Source organism: Bos grunniens, chromosome 24 (genome assembly GCF_055505025.1).
Source record: "Bos grunniens cultivar Pamir isolate PY7600 chromosome 24, Bosgru_T2T1.0, whole genome shotgun sequence".
Lineage (NCBI taxonomy): Eukaryota > Metazoa > Chordata > Mammalia > Artiodactyla > Bovidae > Bos > Bos grunniens.
In genome coordinates, this window is record NC_141188.1 from 43,787,144 (window position 1) to 43,807,484 (window position 20,341).

The following is a 20,341-nucleotide window of genomic DNA, read 5'->3' on the forward strand; positions in this document are numbered from 1 at the left end:
CCTTGGACTGCAAGGAGATCCAACCAGTCCATTCTGAAGGAGATCAGCCCTGGGATTTCTTTGGAAGGAATGATGCTAAAGCTGAAACTCCAGTACTTTGGCCACCTCATGCGAAGAGTTGACTCATTGGAAAAGACTCTGATGCTGGGAGGGATTGGGGGCAGGAGGAGAAGGGGACGACAGAGGATGAGATGGCTGGATGACATCACTGACTCGATGGACGTGAGTCTGGGTGAACTCCGGGAGTTGGTGATGGACAGGGAGGCCTGGCGTGCTGCGATTCATGGGGTCGCAAAGAGTCAGACACAACTGAGCGACTGATCTGATCTGATCTGATTCAAAGGGAACAAGGGACTTCCCTGGTGGTCAGTGGTTAAGACACCGAGCTTCCAGTGCAGGGGGAACAGGTGCAATCTCTGATTAGGGAACTAAGATCCTGCATGCCACACTGTGCAGATTTTTCTCTGTCTTGAGTGATGCTCATCAAGAGGACTGTGCTGGTTCAAGCACCTGCGAAAGTGACTTATTGTTGGACATCAATACTGTAGATCTTCCCAGCTCTACTGCACTCAGAGCTCTTGGGCAGCACTGCATAACTTACCTACAACATAGTGAGGGCATCGCTTTTATGTGGAAAGTCCAGTAAGAAAGCAAAACCGAATTTGACCCTGTCATCCAAAGTCATCTCTTTTGTTTGGGAACTTCCAGGTTGTAAAAGTACGTGCAGGTGGTGCCACCTGGTGTTCTTAGGCAGAATTGCAGGACACACAGCCCACAGGCCTCTGACTGCAGAGCCTGAGAGAGACAGGTGGGAGAGAGCCACTTGACAGCCTTCAATCAAACCTAGTAAACTCTCAAGTCCAACTTTCAAATTATTAGTGAAATTTCAAAAAAGCTCCATATGTAGTAAAGTGCACTGTGATTTTTTCTTTAAAAACATTTGGAAATCTATAATCCGTCCATGCACCCAAATGGGCGTAATGTGAGTTATTATTAATACAGTACAGTTGACCCTTAAACAACATGGGATGAATTGTGTGGGTCCACTTATATGCGGGTTGCTCAGTAAATATATTGTGAAATTTGGGGGGGATTTTCAACAATTTGAAAAGCTCACAGATGAACTGCATGGACTAGAAATATTGAAAAAATTAAAAGTGTATCATGAATGTATAAGATATCTGTAGACACTATTCTCCCCTTATATAGGTATAAGGGGAGTGATATTTAATATAAAATTAATGATGTTATTTTCTTACTGCCTTATAGTTTTATTTTCAAAAAAGCACATGACTGTACAGTATGCTTGTCCTGTAATTGAAGAAAAAGCCTATCATCAACAGATGAGTATTATTTAAAAGTATAACAATGCTCCTATTATTGTATTATTAATATAATACTGTATGCCATAAAAGTTTTAAAACAATTCACTCATGAGTATGTAGGCTGGGTTACCAAGCAGCAATTGTATGGATGCTGCTGCTGCTGCAAGTCGCTTCAGTCATGTCCAACTCTGTGCGACCCCATAGACGGCAGCCCATCAGGCTCCCCCATCTTTGGGATTCTCCAGGCAAGAACACTGGAGTGGGTTGCCATTTCCTTCTCCAATGCATGAAAGTTAAAAGTGAAAGTGAAGTCACTCAGTCGTGTCCAACTCTTAGCGACCCCATGGACTGCAGCCTACCAGGCTCCTCCATCCATGGGATTTTCCAGGCAAGAGTACTGGAGTGGGGTGCCATTGCCTTCTCCGATGGATGATGCTAGGCGACCATAAAACATCCGTATTTCTGCTTCTTCGTTATCAACACATCAATTATTATCCTGTAACTCTTTCGACCCTATGGACTGTAGACTGCCAGGCTCCTCTATCCATGGAATTCTCCAGGCAAGAATACTGGAGTGGGTTGCCATTCCCTTCTCCAGAGCATCTTCCTGACCCAGGGACAGAACCTGTGTCTCCTACATCACAGGCAGGTTCTTTTCCATCTGAGCCACCAGGGAAACCCCCAAATAAATATGAATTTCTTTTTTGCATTAGCTTTTCATCTTTGACATCCAGTGTTAGTAATACTTGTAACAACTACAGCACTTATACCACATGAGACAATTTTGATGTAGGTTTTCGTGGTCTTATCATTTAGCTGCTAGGTCCTGTCTGACTCTTTTGTGACCCCATGGACCAGGTTCCTCTGTCCAGTGGGATTTCCCAGGCAAGAATACGGGAGTGGGTTGCCATTTTGCTCCTCCAGGGCATCTTCCTGACCCAGGGATCAAACCTGCGTCTGGGTGGATTCTTTACCACAGAGGCACCAGGGAAGCCCCGTTTGATGTAGGTCCTGACAGACGATTCATCTTGCAAACAGACCAGGTAAAGTTATGTCAGTAAATACAGCATAGGACTGTAAGTGTATTTTCTCTTCCTTTTGATTTTCTTAATAGTATTTTCTTTTCTCTAGCTCACTTTATTATAAGAATCGAGTACATAATACATATAACATACAAAATATGTTAACTGTTTATGTTTCCGGTAAGGTCTCTAGTCAACAGTGTTTATTTGCTAATTTTTATTAAACAAGAAGAGTCGGAAGGTAGGGAGACAGGAAGATTCTGTTGGGAGTTCTGAGGGGGTTGGGGTGTGAACAGCCATCCAGGTGAGTGGGCGCGCGGCGTGACCGGGAAAATGCAGAGTCGCTCCGCAGCTCTAGAGGCCTCCTGGAGGTTTGTGAGCAGTAATTAGGTGGCAGTCGTGTCAGCACCTGCTTTGTTTTCCTCCAGTCCCTTCAACTCCCTTCCGGAGTCGCTGGGGGGCGCTGGGGGTTCCCCAGACGAGGAGAAAGGAGGCGCAGAGGGCGGGGGGTGGGGTGCCGGGACCCCGGAGAAGCTAGTGATTGAGCCCAGAATTCACGCTGGGTAAAGGGGGACGCTAACAAGAGCAGCGGGAAGGGAACGGAGAGTTCGGCGAAGGTGAAGAATTGTCGGAGCTGCAAGGGCAGCAAGAGGTAAAGGGCTGCCTGAACTGACCCGAGAGGCACAGTGCCTAGCTACTGGTTACCAGTGACTAGCGAGGTCCGGGTGTGGCTCCGGGACCGGTATCTAGATGGTGGGTGGAGACGGAGAGGAAGCAAGGGCCTCGCGGGAGTCACCTGCGGACGCTGGAACCACCGTGAGTCGTGGGTCGGCAGCTGGTTTGCTAGTATTTCTGCGAAACCCTCGCCCCTGACTTTAGCCGGCTCGCACCGATGAGCATAGGCCCGTGGTTACCGGACAGTGACCCGGATGGACAGTCAGGTTGGCAGATTGACTGACAGACGTTTGGCGGAGATGTAGAGCGAATGATCCAGACTGTTCGGGCAGAAGAACGAAAGGAACAGATCGCAGCGCCCACGCGCGTTCTAGGGAGAGGGAGGCGTGGGGCCCGGCCTGTCGCACTCTCTGCCGACCTGCCGTGGTTAGAACCGCACCTGATATATAACAGGTGCTCAACACACCTGAGCTCAACCCCGGCAATGGATGCCCGAACCTCCTTCTCTATCCACTGCGCCTGCGCGAGAGCCTCGCGTGCGACCATTCCGCGCGCTCTGCGCCTGCACAACTTCTGCCTGCATAGCGCCTGCGCGGCTGCCGGGCCGCTTCGCTGCGCTAGGTTTGAGCCCTGCGAGCCCCGGTAGCACGGCGGCGGCGCCATCCCGGCCTCCTCGGCGTTCCCACGCCCACTCGGCGGGCTCTCGGCCTCCACGTCAGGGCCGCGCCGCGGAGATGGCGGCTCAGAAGATAAACGAGGGGCTGGAACACCTGGCCAAAGCAGAGAAATAGTGAGTGAGGGGCTCAGCGCGGCCTTGGGTGAGCGCCGGGGTCGGCGCCTCCTAGGCCAGTCTGAGTCAGCACCGGGTTGGGGGCGCTGCCGCGGGGGCGGAGCCGGGCGGGCGGGGTGGGGTCGCCGCGCCCCGGAAGCGCTGCCCTCCGCCGCCGGAAGTGGTCGTGCCTGGAGTAGTGGGGGCGCCGACGGGTCCGAGTACATCTCTCTGCATCTTCGAGCGGATGCTCCTGGTTCCTGTCTCGTTGGGCAGCTACCTGGCCCAACTATGTTTTAAAATCTCTAGCTTTTCTCAAGTGTAGCAACAAGACGACTTAATGGATATGTCTTGTCTTTGGTGGGATTTTAAAAGTTATGTTATGGTGGACATTGGGGCTTCCCAGGTAACTCAATGATAAAGAATCCATCTGACAGGGCTGGAGACGGGGTTTCGATCCCTGGGTCAGGAAGATCCCCTGGATAAGGGAATGGCAATCCACTCCGGTGTTCTTGCCTGGAAAATCCAATCGACAGAGGAACCTGGCCGGCTACAGTCTATGGGGTCACAGAGAGTCGGACACGACTGAGCGCGCGCGCACACACACACGGTGGAAAACATAACGAGGACCTCGGGGTAGGGGTGGAGATTAGAATTTTGCTTTATTGCGATGCTTTCTCAGTTTTGTGGATTAGAGTAGACAGGCTGCATTTTAACCATTTAAGCTTGAGAGTTGTTTACAAATTTGAATCTTACAGCAGAATTACACAAACATAAACTTTATATTTATTTGGCCAAGTTAAAAGGAACACAAGAAAGGGTGGACGTCTGCAGGCTATAGGGGCTTCCCCCTCTCTCAGTTAAGGTGCCCCCTCCCCGATTCCGTGGCTTTCACTAACTGAATTCAGAATTTAAGACGGTATTTATTTAGCAATTCTTAGGCACACCCAAGTTTGACAGTCACAGGGTTAGTTTAAGCTGTAACTCGGAAGTTACAGAAAGCATCACGGAAAGGACAAGGAGATGTGGCCTCGGGATTGGTCGTCCTGTGGTCCTGGAGAGCAGCTGCTCTCGTTCTCCAGTCCTGCTGTCCTCCTCCTGTTGCCCTGCCCTCTCTGGTGGCCCGTCCTGGCCACTGCAGCTCATTGCAGCCTTCCTGCTGCCGCCCTCTGTCGCTCTGAGAGTTTGTCTTCAGCAGTCTTCTGGCTTCGCTCTGCAGTCTCCTTGGAGCATCTTAACTGGGCGCTGGTGTGGCCCGTCGATGGCTCAGGTCATCTGTGCCTCTGCCGAGCTGCAGTCTCAGGAATCCAGCCACTCACTGCGGTGCCTCGACTGTCCCAGTCATCTGTGCCTCTGCTGAGCTGCAGTCTCAGGAATCCAGCCGCTCACTGCGGTGCCTCGACTGTCCCAGTCATCTGTGCCTCTGCTGAGCTGCAGTCTCGGGAATCCAGCAGCTCACTGCGGTGCCTCGACTGTCCCAGGCTTTAGTGCGCCACAGGGCTTGTTACACCCTGGATGCTGCTGATGGTACCCTGTTTCCGGTTCAGCAGGGCCGGGGCAGGCTTAACAATTCATACATTTCTAGCGAGCTAGCAGCAAATACTGGCACTGCTCGTCTGGGGACCAGGCAGTGATTACCTCAACTCTCCTTGGATGTTATGTAGACATTTCAGAAGGGGGAGACTGTGTCTGTGACAGTGGGAGGGAAAGGGATGAAGTGTGTAGTTACCAGGAAATTTGGACGGAGGTAGACTAATGGAGACTTTCCAGTTGATGGTTTCCCTCCCTCTCTATTTACAGACCTACAAGGTCCTTACAAGCAGGGTTCTGACTTAAGAATGTGGTTGGTAACTTCTGTTAACTGTATCTTCCTTTCATTTAGCCTGAAAACTGGTTTTTTGAAATGGAAGCCGGATTATGACAGCGCCGCTTCTGAGTATGGAAAAGCAGGTATTTGTGACAGTTGCCCTGCCACCCGCAGTGTGTTATGTTGATCTTGGCATAATTCTCACTCTTAGTGCTTCCTATAGCATCTTAGTTGTTAGAAAAAAACAGCCAAAGACCTGCCCAGACCCTGTGCTTTTCTAGGTGCTGTTTGCAGGTGTCTCGAGTGCCGAGTTGCAAACCTAGCTGCCTCCCTCGCCCATGAGGGCAGAATGTGGGGTGGGCGCAGCTGTGGGCTTTCAGCATCATTAGTGTGTTCTTGAACTGCAGTCAGTTCATACTATATACTTCCAGGAGTTTTGTCATACTTTTCTCCCAGCTGTTTCTGAATAAAGACTTTTTTGGTTCACTTTGTAAAGGACGTAAGCCTCATTCTCAGCAGTTGTGCACGGCGCGTGTTAGACTCTTATTCTTTACAGCCTTGCTTGGAGATGTGCTGATAGGTTTTTATCCAATGTTAAGTTTATAGGCATATTTTAATATCTTTATTTGCGTATAAGATAAAAGCATCCTGAAATTTCCAACAGAAAGAGAACTTATTAAGAATTCAGCATTTTCAGTTATGGAATGACAGCTTTCAGCGTATCTCTGATGATTTTGGATATAAAGCATAGTACAATTTTGAAATAGGCTGAACACATTTTATTGTGTGTTTCTGCAGTGGTTGTGATCACATGTGGTAGCCTTGGGTAGAAACCACCTAAGAAATCTGCTTTTGGCAGACTTTAGTTTCAGTATATCACCAGGAAGAAAGAAGTCAGGAAAATTGAAACTAATCAGCGCAATGTAGGATATAGTTTCTAGAGAATAATTATTAAAATAATTACAGATTCACATGTTACATGGGTTTTATGGACACTTCATACAAGAATGTTTTTGTAACTGGAGAGCATGACATTTTGCAGATCTCCTCCATGAGAGAAATTTAACATGGAACTGTTATATATGCATTTGAGACCATTTCTGCTTTCAGAAATAAGTACTTCAAGTCAGATTTTCCCGTTAAAACATTGTTTGTTTTCTTTAAGGGTTTATGCAAGATACATTTCATCAGTAAAGTTTTATGACAGCAAAATGTAGAAATTCAGGGATGAAATGGTTTGTTGTTTATTTTCAGCATTTTATTAAAGATAATTTTAAGAGTGTTTTTAGCAAGTGATGTTTTCTTAAAGCAGTATACTTTTCACTTATTTGTAAGCAACACTTCATGAGCTTTCCAAAGTCTATAAGATAGTATTTAAAGATTGTGCTAAAAAAGATTATAAAAATATTGAGTGTGCTTATTGGACTTCAGTTTCAAAATAATTTAAACGATAGAATAAGCTTTAACTGAGTACTGTTTCTGTTGTTAACTGTGAAACTGGTGAGGGAAGGAGCTGTCTTTGTGACGCCGCCTGTTGTTTGCGTTGTTGCTTGATTGATGTGATCTAGGTTCCTCAAAGTGTACGTGCTGGTGTTAGAAAGACTTAAAAAAAAACTTTTGAAAATACTTGTAGATTATTGATAATCAAAAAAGTTATAAGAAAATGGCTTAGAAAAAAGTAGTATTTATAGTTTTATGAAATTTCCTAAGTATTTGATTAAGTGTTAAGTTTATATTCTAATACCTTACTTATCATACAGATTTCGGTAGTGATTCATTTGAGGTTTTTTTTTTTTAAATGATGGAAATAGAAAAATCTGTTTTTATTTTCCTCTATTTCAGCTGTTGCTTTTAAGAATGCCAAGCAGTTTGAGCAAGCAAAAGACGCCTGCCTGAAGGAAGCTGTGGCCCATGAGAACAACAGGGCGTATCTTTTCACCCTTTGGAAATGGTTATGAGTTTGCTGCCTTTGGGGTACAGTGCTGTTAGCTTAGAAGCCTCTTAGAGCAACTCTGCATGTCTGAACTCTGAAGGTGATTTATGGAGACTTGATCGTGATCCACACTGCTTTGCAGAGCTGCCTTTGAGAGTTTATTGATTCTGGATTTGCTCGATGATGGTTTTACTTGGGATGAAATGAGGGAGATGGAAGAGACAGGCGCTGAAAAGCAAAGAGGTGGTGCAGGTAGACAGAGTGGCCGCTGTATAACTATTTTCAAAGTGTAGTCTTCCTTGGGTATTTGAAATAAAATTTTTAAGTAGTTGAAAACAAATTTTCCTGAGGTATTTTATAATCTTACTGACTAAAAAATGTTTTACCTCACATGTAAGTAATGGTTATAGTAGTCTTGCATTTTTAGTAAAACATCAGGTTAATGCATAATAGAAGTAGCTTAAAAATCTGTGTGGTGTCTTGTCAGTGTTTTTGTCAGTTGCATAGTTTTTATGTAATTGCCTGACATCCTCAGGCATTAAATGACCTCTTTACCTGGTTGACTCCGGGAGATGGTGATGGACAGGGAGGCCTGGCGTGCTGCGATTCATGGGGTCGCAAAGAGTCGGACACGACTGAGCGACTGAACTGACTGAAACTGACTTACCTGCTTTGTGGGGTTTGCCTTTTTGAACAGATTGGAGCAGTGATTTAGTTAGCCTTGCTTTTTAAAATAATGGATCTTTAGAAACTGTTTTTTTTTTTTTTTTCCCTTAATTGTGCGTTATTACATCTATTCAGCCTTTTTCATGCTGCCAAGTAAGTAAATTTCTTCTATGTGTTCATGTATTTGTAGGTTATTATGTTTTAAGTGTTGCTGCTTTCCCTTAGGTCAGTAAATTTTTCCTAGTTATAAGCCCAGAAATAGTGCATTCATGTGTACTGCTGTAAATAAAATAGTGCTTTATATTTGTTTCAGTCTTCACCTGAACCTTAAAGATGAAGTCACTCCTCACTAAGATATTCAGTGTTTAAATCACCATCATATTTTTAGAACCATTTTGTTTAGTAACCTGTGAAAAAGCAAGTGAGTTAGAAACCCTGTTTTTCCCCTCTTTCTTAATATAGCTACTGGTGCCTGTTCAGAGAAGCAGAAAATTTTCTTTTGCTTCTGAGGAGAAAAAAATATTTGTTTCAAAACTTGGATTTAGGTTTGTCAGGTAGAAAGTCATTTAGCTTCTGTGAGCAATCAGTTAATTTTGCATTGGCAAAGAGAATTCTCTTTACCTTAGATGCCTGCTGTTTCTAAGGCATTGTTGCCCACATAGATAAATGGAAGAAAAATTTTGTTGTGTCGTAACAAGGGCCTAAAGTAAGTATGTATTGCCTGAGCCAGTTTAGACTGATGCAACTTCTCGTATCTGGTAGGGGGTTTCTCCTCCCTTCAGGATCTCATCTGAGAACTTGTATTCTCTCTGCAGAGCATACGAGCAAGCCGGCATGATGCTGAAGGTCAGTGACGTTGGGGTACATCTGCCCTGTAGGTAAAATGAGTTACAGTGTGTAGTCTTAAGGACGAGACCACCAAGTGTGATGTCCTCAACGATTTGTCAGCTTAGTGAAGGATGAATGGGCAGGTTTGAAAACAAGCCATGCAAGGTCAGCATGGAGACACAGCACGTCAGCCTAGAGTAGATAACACCTGTAAACTTTACACCTTGCTTTTTCATGATTTTTTCCAGTTTTTAAAAAAGGTTTGGATTGGGGATGCTAGATGTATGGCTCATGTGATGCTGAGACTCAGTTTACTAGTAAGATATGTAGAGTTACTCTGTTGACGGCACTCAGAGTAAGAGGGCTGCAAGCACAAGTGCACACAGGGGGATGGCTGAAATGGAGGAGGCAGGCCTGGACGTGCCGGGGGTGGGGAGAAATGCAGCTTCCAGGAGGGGGTAGGTCCCCACAGCTGCCACTCTGCCCCGCTCGCCAGTGCCGTGTGGGGGCATGAGCCTGCTGATGCTTTTGATATTTTAATATATGAAGCCACCAACAGATCTTCTGTGGACGTGTCTGATTATGAGATGTGAATGGTTAAAGCGCAGTGACCTTGGAAATGAGACCCAGCCCTCGGGCTCCTGGTTTGTGGCCTGGTTTGCACAGGCCTTGTGTATAGCAGGCACTCATGAGTATTCCAGGAACTGTAGCTGCTCAGGAAACACTGAAGAGCAAGTGGGCTTCTCCGTTTGCGTAGTTTCTCTGAAACCCTGTGAAGGACTGGGCTCTGCAGGATCAATTGGTGTGTTTCTGGTTTGGCTGAAGGAAGCCTGATGGGGAGGGTGACCTTGAGAAGGCGTTTCATTTTCAGTATGTGTATTGTGTCTTGTTTTGGGTCTTTTGCCTTCTTCAGTTTCAGATTGTTAACTCTATATTTCTTAATTCATGCATTTACTGCTTTGTGCCCTATTGTATGGCTAAAGGAGATGCAGAAACTCCCGGAGGCTGTTCAGCTGATCGAGAAGGCCAGCATGATGTACCTGGAGAATGGCACCCCGGACACGGCCGCCATGGCCCTGGAGCGGGCTGGGAAGTGAGTGTGGACAGGGGCTCCGCCTGGGAGTCTTTTTGTTTTGATGAAGTCCGGTGCAAACAAGTTTTCTGTTTCATGTATAAGTCAGATATTCTTATTTCATTTAGGCTGATAGAGAATGTAGATCCAGAAAAGGCTGTGCAGTTATATCAGCAGACAGCCAATGTGTTTGAAGTAAGTGAATTTGTTTCCTCTACGTAGACTTAGAATCTTTAGTTTCGTGAGAAACACAGCGGCTACTTTGAAAGCTCCCCTGAGCTCACAAGTGAGCTTTTCTTCTGGGAGCATTGAGATGGGTTCTAGTGGCTTTGGTGTCACTGCCCCCGCTTCCCCTCCCCCATCCCCTCCCCCTATCCAGTGCGGTTACTTTTTAATCAAATCATTGTTGGGGGAGGAGAAAAATTCCTGCCTTAAAGCCGCCCACACACTCTTCTCTTGGATCCACAGAATGAAGAGCGCCTGCGGCAGGCTGTCGAACTCCTGGGGAAAGCCTCCCGGCTGCTGGTGCGTGGGCGCAGGTACGTCTCACACCGCTGTGCTCCTGTGACCTGTGACCTCCAGGCCATGTTTAGGCAAGGGCTTGTTGATCGTTTGGGTGCAACCTGGGGCGCACCAGGCCCATAAGACAGCAGCACATTGGGTTAAACATTGAAAGATCCACTGCTCCTCTAAGTGCCGTCCCAACATGCGTTGGGGCCTTGTTGGTTAAGACCTGGCTCGGCTGCTCTATGGCTGTCTGGTCTCTTACCTGGGGAGGGGAGGTCGCAATGTCTCTGGGGGACAAGTATCTGTAGTGCTCACCCAGGAACGTGGACAGGTTCCTGACAGCCGGACAGTGTCATCACACAGGTTGTTTACTGTTTTATCCTTCAGACTTAGGACCCACAGCATGAGTAGCTGGATCCCAGATAACTAGGATCCTGTGGAATTTCCCTGTTTTTTACTTCACTGCAGTTTAAGCTTAGTAACCTATCTCCATTATTAATAAAGTTGTGCAGAGGAGAGTGTGTGCGAGTGGACAGGAGAAGGTGACTGTTGAGGATCGTGGTGTCGAGCAGGACGTTTGCTCACCTCTCCCTGTCTGCCCACTCTGTGGCCCCCTGGCCCCAGTCACTGCCTGTTTTGGGCCCCAGGAGCTGTCAGGGCCTGATGAGGCTGGGGTGGGCACTCGAGGGTGCAGACACGGTGGGGGTCGTCCTTACAGCAGCCAGTGCTCCTGGGGCGTCTGCACGGACTTCCAGGGAAGGAGAGGGCTCTGCGATGGTAGAGTCAGGCCTGTCTCTCCAGGGCTTCTCACAGCTGCTCTCAGAGCAGCTAGTTGAATCTGATGGATGCTCATTATTGGATGGTCCTTACAGACCCGACTGCCATATGAAGCAGCCTGTCCTGAAGTCCTCTCGCTCTGTCTGCTGGGGGTCGAGGAGGGAAAGTCAGATGCAGTAGTTACACCGACTGCATGGAGCTCTCGGAGGGCATGGGGCAGTGGCTAACGGGCCCGATGCCACCTTCATTTCTCTAGAACCTGTGATGTCAGACACATCACACCATGGTCTCTGCTGTGGGGCACTTAGACCTGCCTTGTTCAGCATTTCTTGTTTTGTTTTCAGGTTTGATGAGGCGGCAATCTCTATTCAGAAAGAAAAAAACATTTATAAGGAAATTGAGAATTATCCAACTTGTTATAAGGTATGCTTTCAAAGTGCTTAGTTTTGGCTTTTCCTTGAATCATATTGATGTAACTATGCCTGAGACTGTGTTCCATGAACATTTGTTAATTTTTTAAAATGATACCTTCTGGACTTCTGTTTTTGGCTGAGATGGAGTGATCCTACTGTTGCCTCTCCCTGCTGGTCAACAGCCAGCACTGCTGGGCAGAGCACAGGAGACAGTGCCCTGAGGACTCTGAGCATTGAGCGGGTGTGAAGGCTTCTGACTTCATATCCCCTCTTCCTCTTAGCTTCAAGAGAGGCACCCCCCATCTTCTAAACAGAGGGTCTGGGGAAGAGGCCCCCATAGAAACCCTGTCTCTCTAGCCGGAGGAGCTAGGGAAAGGGACCCAGAGAGGAGGGCTGCAGGAGGGGGCTCCCGAGTGTGTGTGCACGTGTGTTTCGGGGGTTCGCCAGGCCCGGAGCAGAGGGGCTGAACTAAGACCAGAGCCGCTGCCCAGGAAGCAGACCGAATGTGTGGCCTGAGCCTGGGCTGGTGGGCGGGTCGGTGCAGGGGCCAGGGGCCAGTGACTGGACAGAGGGAGCCAGGAAGACGTGACGGTTGTCAGAGAAGAGACCCAGGTGTTGGCGTCAGCATATCTAGACCGTAAAGTGGCTGTGACAGCTGCTCCATGCGACCAAGGGCAGCACTGGTGGAGTTGTAGATAGAGGGGCTGGTTTAATAGAAACTATAAATGAACGAAATGAGAGTTTTAGAGCTGAAACAGAAGGTCTGAAACACAGTGGTGGATGGGCTTCATCTGAAAATGGAGATGAATGTCAGATGCAAACCAAGTTACGTTCCAGGTGTCGTGGAGTCGATTCCGTGTGGATGTGAACCTGGCCTAACCCCTCTTCTGTTTCAGAAAACAATCGCCCAGGTCTTGGTGCACCTGCACAGAAACGACTATGTGGCGGCCGAGCGCTGTGTCCGCGAGAGCTACAGGTGAGGCCCGGCCGTGCGCCTGCTCTGCTGGAACGGGTGCCCTGCCTTCAGAGGCGGGGCTTTTGTTTTCTGTGAAGTTCAGGACAGGGCGAGTACATGGCGAGCCTTTCAGCTTTTGCAGCAGGGTTTTTATGAGTTGGGTTCTTGGCTGTGTTTCTCTCCTGGTGCTTCTGTGGAAGTGAGTGACTTGAGTAATTTTGTGATATTTGCCATATAAGAAAAAAAGAGGAAGTCCTCAGGTGTATGTTTCAGGAAGGTCAGGATAAGGGGTTTCCTCACAGGTGATGTTTAAACTGAGCAGCCTGAGGCCAGGCCCCCCGACACTGGGCCCCAGGTCCTCTGCTGGTAACCATCCTGGGTGTGATCTGCGCTTGTACGTGGTCAGACCTGTGCTTGGGGGTGGGTGTGCAAGGCCCAGTACCCATGTGCGTGTCCCGGCAGCATCCCCGGCTTCAATGGCAGCGAGGACTGCGCTGCCCTGGAGCAGCTCCTGGAGGGCTACGACCAGCAAGACCAGGACCAGGTGGCCGAGGTGTGCAACTCGCCACTGTTCAAGTACATGGACAACGATGTAAGTGCCCACCCTGCCCCCTGCCCTGCCCTCCTGTCCCCTTCCCTGAGGCCGATGCTCAGAGAGGAGGCTCGCAGGGTGCACGTTGAGCAGGTATACTGTGGGGACACCCCCTGCTCGGTCTGCGGGTCCCCCTCCAGGTCACTGACTGAGTGAGTTTCTGTCAGGCTCACGGGGTCTTGGGGCCCCTCAGGCAGTGGCCACACTGGTCGAGCCCCCGCCCTGCGGCCCAGCAGTGTTGGGTTTTATGGCGGTATTTCCCTCTGAGTGGTGTCCAGGTTTCCAGGGGGCAGAGACCAGGACCTGGCGCACAGGTGAGAGCTGTGGTATCGAAGGTCAGGCCCAGACGTCCAGTCTGAGCTGCGCTTTGTCATTGACAGTACGCAAAGCTGGGCCTGAGCCTGGTGGTCCCAGGAGGCGGCGTCAAGAAGAAGGCAGCAGCTCCCCCACAGGCCAAGCCTGAAGGCACCGCTGCCCCCGCCGCTGAGGAGGAGGAGGATGAGTACGCAGGGGGGCTGTGCTAGGCTCGGCCCTGCCTGCATGACTCACCCCCGGACTCCACGGAGGACAGCCAGACTCACAGGGTCCTGGCTCTGATGCTGTAAGACAAGTCTTGTTCCTGGTTCCCGGACCACTGCCCTGCCCGCTGCCTGGAAGCATTTCCTTTCTTTCCCTGACAAGAGCTCTTCTCAGACACCAGCAGGAATTAATAGAGAAACATCCCATCATGTCATAGTGTAGTTGATTTTAAAATTGGCAAACCCATTTCTCGACAGACTTGTTCTAAACAAAAGGGGTCACACGCATGGGCAGTCTTTGCTCTTGGGCTCGTGTCATTTGTTAGAGAAATTGTTTGCATTTTATTTCGTAATTGCTGCTAAAAGTGAAGTTTACTGGTTAAACAAAGTAATATTGTAAACATTTGTTTTCATAAGGAGATTTATGCCCTGTGATAATTAGAGACACTTAAGTTATTAAACCCTCAGATGGAGTGTGGGCCAGGAGGCTGTTCTGAGCCTTACGACGTTACTTCTCCCAGAACAAGACGCACCTGGAGGGTCGTGTGGGTACCTGAACATTTTGACGGTGGCGTGTCCCAGGGGCCCTGTGCACGTCTGCAGTTCTCCCTGGACCGTGGGCATTCCCTCCTGAAGCTCAGCGACGGTCTCCTCACCTGCCAGGCTGTTGGCTGGCCTCAGTCCCACAGACCTGTCCTCTCCCTGAGGACCTCAGCTCAACGTGGAGGCGCTCTCCGTAAACCTCCCGCGTGTGGCTAAGAGAGCAGGACTGGCTTCACAGGTGGGGTGCTGATGTGTGGTTCCTTCCCGGCCTCTCCTGATGGGTTGTCTTCAAGGTGTTCTTTGCCTGAGCTCAGCCCTCTCTCCTGGTGGGAAGAAGCCCAGACCCTGCAGCGCAGCTGATGCCACCCACCTGGCCTCCTGGGCTCGGGTCTGCTGGCTTCTCGGGGACATAGAGGTGGTATCATGGGAGGTCAAGGTCACCCTGAGCTCTGGGAGAGTCCAGGGAGTGTCCTTGCAGGGGTGGGTGGGTGGTAGATGGACTCTTTCTGGAAGGTCCGGGTCAGAACACTAACGAACATCCTCCTCGAGTGCCCCCCACCCCCAACCTGGCACCCACATGGTCTGTGGGCAGTGGCTCCTTCCAGCCCTTGTTTGGGGACACTGGTTTCAGTAGCGTCTGTGCTCAGTGACGTGTTAATAGTGCACACTTGTCCTTGCTGCTGTGCCCTCCACATCCAGCCACCCTCCAGGAGTCACCTTAACGTGCATTTGAGCTCATTCACAGCCATCCCAGCAGATTCGGCCACACCTAGAAGATGCTCTCAACTGCATTGTGTAGACTGTTATCCAGTGCAGCCTTGGAAGAAAGGCTTCACTTCTACTCTTTTCCTTCACAATAATAGAACAAAAATGCGTACTGAGCCAGGGGTCCTGCAGGGCTTGGGGGCTTGGGGAGTGGGCCTCCCAGTGCAGGGGGCTGGAACCCGGGCATCCCTGACTACCACCACCCCACCCCACGGGTTATGGTGTGTACGGGGCAGGTGGCTGTTCCCCTGACATCAGGGGGGGCTTCCTGTCTGGGGTCTGGCGAGAAGTGTCTCCTCTTCCTGCTCACAGAAGCTGTTCTCCTTGGGGGTGCTCAGGAGCAGGGAGTGGTGGTCACAGCAGGGAAAGGTGTTCTGAGCTCATGTGGTCCCTTTCCTGGAGAGGGTCCACGTGCACGTTCTCAGAGCCCAGCAGTCCCTGTGCTGTCCTGTGTGAGTGAACCAGTCTGCAGAGTCTAATATATTGAACTTAACTGTACATATGCAGCGTGTGGTATTTGTGTATGAAACTGTGCTTTATTCCTGTTTTTTTTTCCAGCTTTGATGAATAATATTAAATGTTATGGAAATGCCGATTATTGCTTCTATGGGAAGATAATTACAAAAATAAAATCTGAAACCATGCAAGTGTGGTTGTTCTTTTTATTATATTTTATGCTTGACTTGTTTCCTTTTTCCAAAGATACATCCTCAGCTACTGCCAGGCGCCCAACTGTGCCAGACGGCACACTGCTAGACAGCAGTGTGTGTTCTGTTAAGTGGTGCTCCTGGGGGTCCTGAGGCCCCATCTGGAGGATACTGTGAACTCTGGGAGCTTTTCAGAGTGCCCGTCACCAGTGACTGTCAGACCGTGCTCTCTGGCCTCGGGGAGGTGGGAGCCTTCAGCACACTTCAGTATACCAGGAGAGTAATTCTTTCATTAAGTGAGGAGGTAAGAAAACCAAAGTGAAGAGGTTGGCGTTTAATACCTGGTGTGCACTTTGGTTACCTGTGGATTCACATGATATCGCTCAGATGTTCCCTGAGTGCGGATTGTGGAAGCCCTCTATGTAATGCGGGCCCTGCCCTCCTGAGGGTGGGGTTCGGTGGGAGGATTTGACCCCATGACGGAAGTTGGGGTGAGATCCTGCAGGACACCTTGAGGGCGGGGGTAGCCACAGGTGAGCAGGCAGGGCGGGGAAAGTCCAGGGGAGATGGGGAGGTGGGGCCCCTCACAGCCGAGGCTCCGAGGCCCAAGGCCTCGCCAGGGCCCCATCACACTTACACTTCGATTACAAAACACAAAGATGAAACTCTTAAAGAATTCTGGGTGCCCCAGGAACGCCCTTCAGAGCACAGGCACCTCTGGGCGCTGGCCCTGTGCTGCCACGAAGGTCTCCGACTCCAGACCCCGCCACCTGAGCCTAGGTGTGAACGGTGCCTCCTGCAGCAGCAGTTCTCCTGTTTGGACATGCGACCTACCCGCCACCCCTACCCCACGACACTCCTCCGTCCTGGGTCAGCTACCCTGGGGCCTGGGGTCTAGTTCTGGGTTCATTACGGATGGGGGCCGGGGTTGATCCTTCCGCTCCGACGCCCGGGTGCCTCTCGGCTCTGTCCTGCCACCCACCACCGAGAAAACCGTGTTTCTCCTGCGGGTGCTGATCTAGCTTCTCACTGAGCTGGGGGGTTGGGGAGGGTGGTCCCCTTGGAGGCGGGGCGGACACAGCGTGGGAGCGGAGCAGAGAGTTACGAGAAACCAGACTGAGTTTACAGCGGGAAGGCTGCTGTGGTGGGAGGGGCAGTAAGCAAGTGGCCATCGGCCCCCACAGCGCCCCCACCCGCCCCAGACGGTGAGCCCTGAGGGGACTCGGGGTCGGGAGCACAGATGGTGCACATCGGACGGATGGTCTCTGAGCCCGGGTTCTCGAATCTTCCCACATACAGGGAAGCAGAGGTCTGGTCCTCTGGGTGCGTGTGAGTCACTCAGTTGTGTCCGACTCTGCTACCACATGGACTGTAGCCCACCAGGCTCCTCTGTCCGTGGGGACTTTTCCAGGCAAGAATACTGGAGTGGGTTGCCAGTTCCTTCTCCAGGGAATCTTCCTGGCCCAGGGATCGAACCCACGGACCAAACCCAGGTCTCCGGCAGCTCCCGCATGGCAGGTGGGTCCTTTACCACTGAGCCACCTGGGAAACCCCCTGGTTTTCTTAACAGCAATCCTTTGCTGTTCTGACTACCTGGTCTTTGTGACAAACACCTCCCCACGCCCAGCTAGCTATAACCTGGCTCCCCCATTCACTCCTCAGAGCAGACCCTCAAAGCTGCCTGAGGAGCTGCCTCTGGACTTGAAGTCCGCAAAAACTCAGCTGAATAAAATGTAATTCTCAGCTTTTAGGTTGTTTGTTTGTTTGTTTTTTCAGGGAACAACCTTTATTGTGGGCTGTCCCCTCTCCCTTTCCTTTATTTTTGGCTTAATAACTTAGGTTCGTGAATCTGCCTGAAATACCTAGTTTCTTACGAGGACCTTTAGCATTTTTTTGTCAGTGTCTTATGAACATTTTTAAAATCAGTTGTAGAGCTGCGCAGGTCATGCAAGATTAAAAGTCTAGCAAATCATCACTTTATTTCTATGATTCCTGCACTTTTCACCTGAATTTGTGTGCGCTTCAGAATATGAGTGTGTCAAATTCATCTCATTTACTATATGTCACTTATAGACCTTACGATAATGACTGCTTTTCAAATATGTTCTACCCTATTCTTATTTGCACTCTAAAATGAGAATGTGAATAAGCCTTCAGAGAAGTGAAATAAAGATGCTGATTTTAATAATGTAGGTTTGTTAAGGAAAGTCTCCGCTCAAGGGCTCAGCCCAGCACCCGAGTTTCCTGACCACCAGGTGGCGCTGTGGAGCGGGTTCAGGACCGCCTCAGCGGGACCAGCTGCAGGGTCACTGCTGATGGACACAGAACGGACCGCAGGATGGGTGACACTTGTCTGAACAGCCGATTGGATGAACACATGAGTGCGCGCACTCACAGACACAGGCTTTATCAACCCTGTTTGTTGTGTCTGCCTGCTCTTACTCGTCCTGCCCTATGTCACACCTGACGCTGAGTGGTGGACAAGGACCAGCTGGGCCTCTGGGGTCTCCGCTCAGCTTTGACCTGGCCCACCTGCCGCATTTGGGGGGGACTGGGGAGTGTTACTGGCATTGTTGTTCAGCCAGCTGCCTGTAGGTGCTGGTAGCGCCCCAGCACTGGGATGAATAAGCAATGTCTCCATGAGCGTGGGCACGGGGTGCTGTCCCTCGTCAGGAACCAAGACCATCCCTCTGCCCCCATCCCCCAGCACCAGGTGATGTCAGAGTAGCAGCAGCCCTGCCTCCAAGCCTGCTGCCCCAAGGTAGCCACATGGAACTGTTAAAGTGGACACAAAGGAAATAAAATTCATTTATTTGATCACACTGTCATGTCTGAGATGCTGGGTGGCCCTGTGTGTCCCTGGCCACAGAAAGCCCCTTGGACAGCGCTGGTCTGGGTGCCTGGCGGGTGTCGGTGAGTCGGATGGGGTGGGGGAGACTCAGGCAGGAATCACACCCGGAGGACATTTCCACACCAGTGGGCAAGGCCCAGTGGTAGTTTGGCAGGTACCAGGCGGCAGAATCCAGGAGGTTCACAGAGAGGCTAGGCTGAGTTTTTAATTCCACGGCTCAGATCCCTCACTTCCAAAAGAAAACAGTGGTGCCTCCAGGAAACAGCAGAGGAGACGCTGGTGTCATCCAGCCAGCAGCAGGTGGGATGGGAGGCGTGACTATGTGCACTCCTGGTGTTTCCTCTGGACCGGCTCAGTGCCCGGGGCTGAAACGCCCACCTGTCTGCTGCCCACTGGCCCCCAGGGGCCCGGCCCGGCTACAGAGGGTGAGGGCGTTTCCACCCTGGATGGAGCTCTGCTTCCCTCCTTGGGGTTTTGTTTTATGGAAATTATGTAATTTTCAGTGCTAAAAAAAGCACAGCGAGCAACCCCAAAAGTACAAAGAATAAAATAATTCTCTTCAATCTCGTCTTCAGAAACAAGCATTTCCTCCACGACCATCACTCCAGGCCTCTGGACAAACTGGGAAAGGGACCAGCAGGTACGAATTCTCTACAGGACAGGCTCCTAGTTACTATTTGTAAATGAAACTGTGACACTTAATCTTCATGGAATTTAGTGAGAGAGAAGGAAAGCTAAAGAAATTTTTGAAATTCAGATGTGTTTCTTTATAAGATATGTATTTCTAAAAGATCTCACATTTAAAATACATTGGATTGTTTATACTTCCACATGTAACTATTTCAAATTTTGACATTTTCTGTCAGTTCCCTGCTCTGGAGTATAGGAAAATTAGCACCACCCAGACCCTTTTCTCTTAATATTTTTCTGATCCTATTATTAATTTTCTGTGTTTGAGGTTTGTAACATTGATATCTTCTTCTTTAACTACAATCCCTGGTTTTTTTTTGTCTGAAAAACTTACTCTTAAATTTATATTTAAATGCTTCAGAACTTACCACCACTAATTTTAAACCATCATTTTTCCTTTTTTTTTTTTTTTACAAATGATTTTGACTCATCCCTTATTAACTAAATTTCTCTTTTTCCAAGAAAGGCTCATGGATTTCTTGAATTATTGCCTACACAGTGGCATCTGCTTTGTGTCTTTTTACTTTATGTACAACTTGGCTAAGGTTGACCCTTCAGGGTGACCCTTCCCCTAGGAACCTAGTGGATGGACCTGAACTTCTGCTCATATGATGAATTACCATGACTTTTTCTGATGTTAAGCCCACTTGATCAGGAATTTTGTTAGTGCACTGCTGAATTGGATTTGCTAAATTGTGTTGAAGGTTTCTGTGTCTGAGCCTGTGAAGGCTGTCTTTCTCTAATTTTCTTTTCTTGAAGCATCTGTGATGATGTTGGAATCAGGGTAACATGGGCCTTGAATTGAGGATTCTTCTTTCCTCTACTTTCTAAGAGACTTTATGTAGGGATTGGTATTTCTTTTTAAATTTTTGCTACAATTCACAAGTGAATTCATCTTGCCTGGAGTTTTCTTTCTGGGAAAGTTTTCAATTATGAATTCAATTTATTAATTGGCATAGAACATTTATGGGGGGGGTTGAAAATTT

At 49.2% G+C, this 20,341-nt stretch overlaps 1 protein-coding gene and 1 long non-coding RNA gene across 14 annotated transcripts; one reads left to right on the top strand and one right to left on the bottom strand.

Annotated features, from left to right (window-relative positions):
• Window positions 1–2,549: 2,549 nt before the first annotated feature.
• LOC147346154 (uncharacterized) lies at window positions 2,550–3,374 on the bottom strand. The gene is made up of 2 exons (XR_015153972.1): window positions 3,053–3,374; window positions 2,550–2,712 (listed from the first exon to the last, which is right to left on the bottom strand). It is a non-coding gene; the product is annotated as an uncharacterized LOC147346154 (long non-coding RNA).
• Window positions 3,375–3,706: 332 nt separating this feature from the next.
• Window positions 3,707–15,814, top strand: NAPG (NSF attachment protein gamma). Of its 13 annotated transcripts, none has more exons than XM_086373204.1 (12): window positions 3,707–3,812; window positions 5,674–5,741; window positions 7,441–7,525; window positions 8,333–8,350; window positions 9,013–9,043; window positions 10,009–10,118; window positions 10,226–10,292; window positions 10,566–10,636; window positions 11,726–11,804; window positions 12,691–12,770; window positions 13,212–13,341; window positions 13,722–15,814. In XM_086373204.1, exons 1-12 carry the CDS (start codon window positions 3,757–3,759, stop codon window positions 13,863–13,865), a joined length of 939 nt encoding a protein of 312 aa, XP_086229330.1. In that variant the 5' UTR covers window positions 3,707–3,756; the 3' UTR covers window positions 13,866–15,814. The 13 variants fall into 13 exon arrangements, with proteins under 13 accessions (XP_086229330.1, XP_086229335.1, XP_086229331.1 ...); XM_086373206.1 differs by lacking the exon at window positions 3,707–3,812 and adding an exon at window positions 3,975–4,197; XM_086373209.1 differs by lacking the exons at window positions 8,333–8,350; window positions 9,013–9,043 and adding an exon at window positions 4,229–4,427 and having other exon boundaries at window positions 7,441–7,572.
• Window positions 15,815–20,341: the final 4,527 nt, after the last annotated feature.